At 31.7% G+C, this 9991-nt stretch overlaps 1 protein-coding gene across 1 annotated transcript; it reads right to left on the bottom strand.

The window, feature by feature from the left end:
- Positions 1-3216: 3216 nt before the first annotated feature.
- On the bottom strand, positions 3217-8098 carry CRK31 (cysteine-rich receptor-like protein kinase). The gene is made up of 8 exons (XM_041006852.1): positions 7722-8098; positions 5717-6119; positions 5098-5206; positions 4826-4953; positions 4442-4658; positions 4121-4352; positions 3752-3908; positions 3217-3666 (listed from the first exon to the last, which is right to left on the bottom strand). Exons 1-8 carry the CDS (start codon positions 8096-8098, stop codon positions 3352-3354), a joined length of 1938 nt encoding a protein of 645 aa, XP_040862786.1. The 3' UTR covers positions 3217-3351.
- Positions 8099-9991: the final 1893 nt, after the last annotated feature.

The raw sequence follows: 9991 nt of genomic DNA, 5'->3' as shown, positions 1-9991 counted from the left end.
TTTTGAAATTGATTATATAGAATCTCACCTTCCACATCAAATAAAAGATTGGTTGTAATTCATACCCCTCAAGTTCAAAGGGATGATGAACAACACATGATTGGCATTCCACAAACTGTTGTTGATAATCCAGTAGATCAAGTTGATCATCAAATTCATGAAAATGATGAACAACCAGTTGAACAACATGATCCCCAAGAAAATGTTGATGCAAAATTAAGGAGGTCTACTAGAGTAAGAAAATAAGCTATTCCTAGTGATTATATTGTATATTTGCAAGAATCTGACTATAATATTGGAGTTGAAAAGAGCCATGAGTTGTAAAGAGTCAAATTTATGGTATGATGCCATGAAGGATGAGATGAATTCTATGCAGAGTAACAAAGTTTGGAACCTTGTAGAGTTGCCTAATGGGGCAAAGTCCATTGGATGTAAATGGGTCTTTAAGACCAAAAGGGATTCATTAAGCAACATTGAGAGATACAAGGCAAGACTTGTTGCTAAGGGATTTACTCAAAAGGAAGGAATAGATTACAAAGAGACTTTTTCTCCAGTATCTAAGAAAGATTCTCTTCGTATAATCTTGGCATTAGTTGCTCATTTTGACCTTGAGTTGCAACAAATGGATGTGAAAACAACTTTTCTTAATGGTGATTTAGAGGATGAGATTTATATGAAACAACCTGAAGGTTTCTCCTTTGATAGTGGTGAGCATTTGGTTTGCAAGCTTAATAAATCTATATATGGTTTAAAACAAGCTTCCCGTCAGTGGTACCTTAAGTTTCATGGGATAATTTCTTCATTTGGTTTTGAGGAAAACCCCATGGATCAATGCATATACCACAAGGTCAGTGGGAGTAAAATATGTTTCCTTGTTTTATATGTAGATGATATTTTACTTGCAGCCAATGATCGGGGTTTGCTACATGAGGTGAAACAATTTCTCTCTAAGAATTTTGACATGAAGGATATGGGTGATGCATCTTATGTCATCGACATTAAGATTCATAGAGATAGATCTCGAGGTATTTTGGGTCTATCACAGGAAACCTATATTAACAAAATTCTAGAGAGATTTCGGATGAAAGATTGTTCACCAAGTGTTGCTCCCATTGTGAAGGGTGATAGGTTTAATTTGAACCAATGTCCAAAGAATGACTTTGAGAGGGAACAAATGAAAAACATTCCCTATGCTTCAGTTGTTGGAAGCCTCATGTATGCTCAAGTATGCACAAGGTCTGACATTGCTTTTGCAGTTGGAATGTTAGGAAGATATCAGAGTAATCTAAGTATTGACCACTGGAGAGCTGCTAAGAAAGTGCTGAGGTAACTTCAAGGGACCAAAGATTACATGCTTATGTATAGACAGACAGACAATCTAGATGTGATTGGTTATTCAGACTCAGACTTTGCTGGTTGTGTTGACTCTCGTAGATCAACATCTGGGTACATTTTCATGATGATTGGTGGAGCTATTTCATGGAGGAGTGTTAAGCAGTCTTTGACTGCTACTTCTACCATGAAAGCTGAATTTGTCTCTTATTTTGAGGCTACATCACATGGTGTATGACTTAAAAGTTTCATTTCTGGGTTAAAGATAGTTGATACTATTTCAAAGCCTTTAAGAATTTTTTGCGATAACTCACCTGCTGTCTCTATGGCTAAGAATAACAAAAGTGGAAGTCGAAGTAAGCACATCGCCATTAAGTACTTAGCCATTAGAGAAAGAGTAAAAGACAAGAAAGTGGTCATTGAGCATATAAGCACTAAGTTGATGATCGTTGATCCTTTAACTAAGGGCATGCCACCGTTTAAATTTAAGGATCATGTAGAAAGAATGAGACTTGGTTTCACTTTATGATTGTATACTTATATGTTAAAATTGAAACTTTTATATTATGATATTTTCTCATATTTGGGTGCACATTGATTTATTTGAAAAAAATTATGTTTTGGACTAAGAATAAACATTGGGTTTATTCATTAAGTTTTATTACTACTTTGAGTATATTGCTTGGGAAATTGAGTATATTGTAATACATGGATGATATTACTCGTTATAAGAGGAACTATCGCTATGATTCGTATATTCATTTCTTAAGAAGATTGAACATTAAGTCAAAATGTTTGGACCAAGTGGGAGAATGTAATAATTTGGTCCTAGCATTTTGAAAATCTGTAACGCTAGTCAGTTTTGGAAGCCAAATTGAATGACTGTTAATGGGTGGTAATGGCCACTAATGAATTGTAACAGCCAATAATGAGTGGTAATGGCTAGTAAATACATTCTTGATGGTAGAATGCCTATATAAGCACATGAATTTGATCCCTGAGCACATTCCTTCGAATTCAGTCTTATACACCATCTAGAGAGAGAAAGAGAGAGCTTGGAAGAACCAAAACAAGAAACTCTTCATGGCAATGGCTGGAGGTATGATTTGATTTGTAATTTCCGCTAACCTGTGTTTCTTTTATAATTTGTAATATCACAGGTTAAGAGATTTATTCTAACATTGACTGGATAACCAAGGATGCACCCTTGGTTGGCTTGATAGTAAAAGGAGAAAGGAGGGAGGAAAAAGTCATGAGCTTGATTTTTTTACTAACAGTTAATAACTAACATTGACTGGATAACCAAGGATGCACTCCTTTGTAGTCACAACTTTGATCACTCATAGTTCATCTCAAAACAAGGGCCAATCTCACAATAGCATATGTTTGTCTAAAACCTTTGAATGAGACTTCGCATAAGATGAAATGTAAGAGCAAATGGTTTAGAAAGTCGTTCAATAAATTTATATAATGACCAATTTTGTGAAGTTATGAGTCGATTACGTAAGTTATTTGTGTATATGCAAGTTAATTATTTTAAAAGCGTTGTGCTTGTTGAGTTTCAATAAACAAAAGTACATGTCTAATTGTAGTTGTGATGTGGCTATAGAAACCTCAAATCATATTATTACAGACACAACAAGGACTGTGGACAACAAGTTAAAATTGACTAAATTATATTGACATTTCAGATGGTTTCATCAAATTTCGATCGATACCTTTATTTTTTATACCTCTACTGATAACCATTCTTAATTGATTGAAATATGTTACATTGATATCTCCTATGTACACATTACACTGACTTCCCGTTACTAAGGGAACACGTACATTATACAATGTAACCATGTAAGGGTTGCCATAAATCCTAAAAAAAAAGGAAGGAATTATGTGCATTCTTTACAAAATTCAAGTGTAATCTGCTATTTAAAATAAAATTTATTACACATATATAATTATATCCATCGTGAATAATGAACAAAAAGGAATTTTCATTTGCATCATATAATTAGTAATTTATCATTGAGTTGGTACTATAGAATTGGAGGTAGTAGTATCAGACGTAAAGGAACCAATTGAAGCAGAGATATCTTTATCGGACCTTAAATTCGACTGAATTAAGATAGGCATTGAAGGTCTCATATGCTCAAGTAAGTCATTGCCATTGAGTAGAACTACTACGTCAGACATGGCTGGCCTCATTGCAGCTGATGCTTGAGTGCACATTAAAGCAATGCCTATGACTTTCTTCACGTCTTCTACATCATAGTTATTAGGGTTTAAGCTTTTGTCCACAAACTCGAAGACCATGCCTTTCGCATACAACTTCAATGCCTGTTATAGTCAAAACCAAGGGTCATACATTAAAATGTTACAAAAAAAAACCAATTTTTGGAATAGTTAATAGGGAGTTCCTTACTTGCCGAAGAAGATATTCTTCATTATCATCATCATCAACTTTTACATCAGTACTCTTTTGACCGCTTATGATTTCTAAGACTACAATTCCAAAGCTGTATGTATCAGCCTTTTCTGATAATTGACCATGGAGTACATACTCAGGTGCTATGTATCCCCTGACGGGTGAATATAATACAAAGTCCATAATTAGTAAAACAACACTTACACATAGCATGTTATATTTTTCCCATGTAAGATTTTAATTCTCTTTTGCTACAACTTGATGCTCAAATAAGTGTCAAAAAATTCAAGCGAATGGATATGGAGCCAATACATTTTTCCCTTTAAAATTTTCAAGCCCGGGCATTGAAGTTTTACTTTCACTTACAATGTTCCAACAACTCTTGTGCTAAGATGAGATTGGTCCCCAGGTAAGAGTTTCACCAACCCAAAGTCAGAAATTTTGGGTTGAAGTTGTTCATCCAAGAGGATATTGCTACTCTTAATATCTCTATGTATGATACAAACATGAAATTCCTCATGTAAATAAGTCAATCCCCTTGCAATGCCCAAAATTATATCATACCGTTGTTTCCAGTTGAGGGAACCTTTTCTTCTTCCTGTTTTCCAAGTTTATATGCTCAAAACATTAGAGGAGAAAAGAAGAGGGTTAAAAAAGTAAAACATACACAAATCACATGTTATTTACCAAATACGAATTTGTCTAGGCTAGTGTTTGCCATGTATTCGTAAACAAGGATTCTTTGTTGGCCTTTACTGCAATAACCAAGAAGCTGAACAAGATTTTTGTGATGAACATTACTTATAAGCATTACTTCACTTTCAAACAAGTCATCTATCTTGCTGGAATTTCCTGGAATATTTAATTTTTTGACTGCTACATCTTTCCCATTTTTCATAGCCCCCTATTAAATAGAATCAAAATTAAAAATTATCACTACATGTATAGCTTATATATAATTAATATCGTCTTTGATCTTAGCTTATGTTATGAGGATCTTAGTTGACAAGATTACATTAAAAAAGAGAGCTTAGTATTGCAATTGAAATGTGTGGATCAACTTGAGTTTACCTTGTATACAGCGCCAAAGCCTCCTTCGCCTAATTTATTTTTCTCACTAAATTTTTTTGTTGCAGCTTTCAAGTCATTATACTTGTACTTGATTGGACCTTTCAACTCAGTTGCTCCCATTATGGTACCTGCTAAGTAAAATATGAGTTAGATTTTTCTTTATAAATAAAGTAATGGAAATTATAACTTTTTTTTATAAAAAAAAAAAGACATGATAATTGTGTAATAGTTGAATACAAAGCATCACTTAAAGACTTTCCAAATTGTCTTACTTCTAGGAACTCTCTTGGGACTTTGGGATCTTCTAGACCAAGCAAATAATGAAATAAGTGTCAGAATAAGGAGTGCACATGCAACACCCCCACCAATAACGACCCACTTCTTCATTAAACCCCCTCCTCCTTCAAGACACAAAAGAAGTTGACCTCAAATATTTCCAATGATGTGTCCATTAAAGATGTTTATAATACAAAAATAAGAGTGTGAGTAATATATTTTTAACATATTAATTAAAATTTAAAGTTTAATTTCTAAACAATGTTAATATAATTTTGTTTACAACACATCTCAATGAATCATAAATCTTATTAGGTACTATTATATCTTTTAAGGTAGTTATTATAAAAATTAATAAATTCATCGTATATTAATATGTCAATTTAAATTTGATGAGTATAATATTTTTTTACAATTTATTATTTTCTCTAAACTTGTTTGGACAATGAAAGTATCAAATTATACCTAGCTCTTTAAAAAGAAAAAGTGTTGCTTAGAAAATGTTGTCATTTTCAATATATTTCAAATATTAATATAGTGTTTTCAAAAAGAGATGGCACCACTCTAGCCCATTTTTATTCAGTCAAGTCAACATCTATTAAATGGAGTAATGACATTTGTACCTTGTTTTAATAAGGGGCTGATATCAGTGGTTTGGTTGTCAGCAAAGAAAGGTGTCTCCGAGTATCTCATAAAGCACACAGGAGGATTGACTCCCCTACCATTTGTATCTGGAAGACAATCTTGTATGCCGCTCTGTGCAATTGACAAACAATTCGAACAAGTGTCTTGTGTGAGAGTTTCAGCACATTGTGCAATGGCATAGATTGTAACACCAGCCACTTGTGTCTTGGTAGCTGTAAAGTAGCTACTAATTTTGGGTGTTGCTATTTGTAGATCCATCAGCACTTGCTGTCCAACTTCACCAAAAGCAGTGCTTTCATCTGCAGTCTCATTTCCACATATTGTGTGGCTGATAGAATTGATATTCTGGTCCAAGAACTCATTGTTCTCGTACCTCAACAGTCAAACACATTTGAAAGCATCAAACAATAGGTTAATTAGTTCTGACTTAGTTTTTCTTGAACTGCCAACCTACATGCATGTTCTTCTGATGAAAACAGATCTATGATAAGATTTTTCTTTCTGAGCTTTTGCTACCCTAATATTTCAAATGTGTATTTTCTACAAGTTGTCAGCATGCTTCTAATATGATTCACTGTCGATTATGAACACCATATATTTGTTTGCTATTTATCTATTACTTCCTCCATTACATAAATCAAGAAAAACTAATATATATTGAAGAAAGAAAATAATAATTTTATAAAATTAACCTTATAATTATTAAGTTAAATTATTCATTTGGTCCCTATAGTTTTATGATTCTTACTTTTTTAGTCCCTATAATTTGAAAGTAGTCTTTTTAGTCCCTATAGTTTACATTTTCTTTTAGTCCCTATAGTTTTGAAAGTGGTCTTTCTACTCCCTATAGTTTTGAAAGTGGTATTTTTAGTCCCTATAATTTCATGATTCTTACTTTTCTAGTTCTTATAATTTTTAAATTATAGGAACTAAAAGAGAATTAAAATACAAACTATAAGGACTAAAAATAACACTTTTAAATTACAAGAATTAAAAGAGTATTAAAATATAAACTATAAGGACTAAAAAGACCACTTTTAAACTATAGGAACTAAAAAGGTAAGAATCATGAAACTATAAGAACTAAACGAGTAATTTAACCTAATTATTATATTTATAGTTTTTGTAACTCATATATTAATATTATAAGAGATATAAGTAAAAAAAATAATTTATGTTATATTAAAAAATTAAAATAATAATTATTCTAAAATAAATGATTTTTTGTTACACGATAATTATTATGGGAGAGAAAGAATATTATTATTGTGTTAATATGTTTTCTTAGAGTTTAGGAATATGAATAACTTGGAAAGTTGTTTTTCCTTTTTTTAATCTTTGGAATGAAAATAGATGTTGGACATTTTTGGCTTTTGTAATTTGTTGTGTTGGTTGACGTGAGAGTAATTGTTTTATTGCTCTTAGGAGCTAGAGAAGAGAAGAGAAGGAAAAGGCGCAGCTGGTTTACGAGAGAAAGAAGCAACTCAACAAATTAAGGGTGAAAGCTGAGAAGGTTGCTTAAGAGAAAGCTTGGTTCCCGACTTGATATTCGTGCTCCTGTTAATTACTGACTAGGTAGTCTCGATAATTATAAACACCTAGCTAGCTTGTTGGTAATTTGTGTTACATGCTAATTCCCAGTTAGGCAGTATCACTAGATGACAAAGTTCGTTCTCTTCAAGTATTTAAGACAGATGAATATCTAAAATTTGAATTCAATATCACTAATTAAGTTAGAATATCTTGACATTTGTATTCAGTGGTTTTTTTTTGCTTGATAAAAACACAGTCCTACTTTTTTATAGGACTAGTGACAACCTACTCTTGCTCATTTTAGCCCTCTATTTGTCACATGTAAAATTCGCTTTCCTTGCTCTCCTCAAAGGGTACACAGCAAGAGTGTCGAAAAATCAATTTTGAATTATCAGCCATAAGAATGGATTATTGAACAAGTATTAATTAGATGGATGTGTACCTGAGGATGCAGCCGTCATAAACAACATGGGCACCATTTCCGGTGGAGCAGTTGCGGATTCTGGCGGCGGCGGCAGCGAAACAGGTGGCGCAGTCAGTGAAGGAGAGGTAATTCCTGCATTGGAACATGGCGTAGACAGGGTCTGCTCCGCTGGTTGATTGAGCCGTGGCAAAGTGCTTGCTTTGGTTGCTAATCTGCGCTCTAAGGTCTGCCAAACTTGCGTTTAGATTTTGGTTGAAGTTGAACAAGTCGTGTACCGTGACTACGCTGCACTCCCATTTGAGTAGAAAGAGTTGAGGGTCTCCAACTGCACCCTCAAAGCTCCACCATGACCACAACACCAACAAGGTTAAAGCTACGAGCTTGAGTTGCACCATTTTCTTGGGATTCTCAAATTACATGATTTGTATATATCTGAGTTTCAAAATATGGAATGATATTGGCCTAAAAAAGACGTCACTTTTTTTTTTGGGTCAGTCAAGAAATTATATTAATTAAAACAAGGGAAGGTACAAGATATATCTCCCTTGGAATGATCATAAACTACCTAACATTAATTTCAAACAGTATAACATAAAAGTGTGAGTGATAGAGAACATTGTTTTTGATCACCGAAGTGCTTCGTGCACCTATACGAGGTATATAGTCAACACGGATAATTAAGCTGCTAATCAATAACCGACCTTTGTAGGTGCATAATTAAGATTAAGATGTATAAAACAATCCAAGACTCATTAGCACGTACTGACAGCATAATAATGATCTATAACAGAAATAATTGGAATGCATTTCAACTCCATGATTGAATATATAATATTGGAAATGATATTTGTTAATCAAATATTTACCCCATGTGCTTAACGCTGGCATTGTTTTGTATTATTCAATGGAGTTTATTTCTTTTTCCCCTGAATTATCGAGTTCATTTTACTTGTAAAAAGTAAAATATTTTACGCCAATTTTACATCACTCTCCTTTAAGTAATAAATAAAAATAGACATTTAAATCAACAAGATTATTTCTATATTCGTCTTTAAAATGAACTGAATAAAAAATAATAAAATTGAATAACTTATTATTTTACATTAAATTAAGAGTTAAACCTGTTGGTGCAACTAATGTGGTCAGGAACAATACAAAGATTGACAACTGACAAGTTTAATTCCTAACAAAAGGATATATGAAGAGAATAAAACAAGCTGTGGTTCTTCATCAACGTACATAAGCCTCATGTTTTAAAAGCTAGATCACGACCTTTAAAATTTTATGCAATAAAATAGGTCTGGCTTTATCCTATGAAATGTCTTTTAATTTAGGCATTATGGGCTCTGTTTATCATATCAACTACTTTTAATTATAAAGTATTAATTGACAAGGCATTTTGACATTGTAACTATGGACGGATCCACCATAGTTTAGAGGGGCAATTGCTTCCACTAAATTTATTTTTTTACTTATATATATATATAATAAAAAAAATTACCCCTATAAAAATAGGTATTATTTCTATAAGAATTTTTAATATATATATATATATATATATATATATATATAAATATTAAAAATAAAAAATAGAATAAAATGATATTAATATCCTTTAATTCATTTCTATGTTTGATTTTGTCCCTTTAGTTTTAAAAGGTTTAATTATATTTTTACTTTTTAAAATGGATTCAATTTGATCTTATTTTCTTCCATTGTCTCCGAATATTTTTAAAAAATGAGACCAAATTGAATTCATTTTATAAAATAAAGATCTAGTTAGAAATTTTAAAAATAAAGAAACTAAATTGAATTTGATATATATAAATTAAGAGATCAAATTGAACATTTTAAAAATAAAATAATCAAAATAAACTTAAAAAAATTAGAGGCCAAAATAATAACCTAATTTTTAGTGTTCCAACTCCTTTAATAAACATTAAAAGAAATACAATAATTCATTTACTAACTTATAGTGCATGTTCTCATTTGAGTGATTGCATCTCAATTCCCAAATAGAGCAAGAAATGAATTAAGAGAATTTGTTATTTCATATGCATGTTTCTCTACAATTAATTTTGTAAATGATAAAATGCGCAATCACATGGGACAAGATGAATTGTTGAATGATTATTTAATTACATAAATATTTTTTTTATAATATTAACGATAAAATAATTAAAAAGTATTTTCAATGAAAATACATATAGGACAATTGTAATTTATAAAAGTCTCAGTATTTTAGATTATTCTTTTGTTATGATATTATGTATTTTATAAAAACTTAT

This window comes from Glycine max, chromosome 11 (assembly GCF_000004515.6).
Source record: "Glycine max cultivar Williams 82 chromosome 11, Glycine_max_v4.0, whole genome shotgun sequence".
In the NCBI taxonomy this organism is placed as follows: domain Eukaryota; kingdom Viridiplantae; phylum Streptophyta; class Magnoliopsida; order Fabales; family Fabaceae; genus Glycine; species Glycine max.
This window is presented reverse-complemented; position numbering and strand designations above follow the sequence as displayed.

Excerpts from the sequence above, each read along its gene's own strand:
- CRK31 (XM_041006852.1), bottom strand. The coding sequence starts at position 8,098 with ATGGTGCAACTCAAGCTCGTAGCTTTAACCTTGTTGGTGTTGTGGTCA. Across the intron at positions 5,207-5,716 it reads TATTAAAACAAGGTACAAAT|AAGTGGGTCGTTATTGGTGG; the intron begins GTCATTACTCCA and ends GGTTTAATGAAG. Across the intron at positions 3,909-4,120 it reads ACAAGAGTTGTTGGAACATT|GGGATACATAGCACCTGAGT; the intron begins GTAAGTGAAAGT and ends TTCACCCGTCAG.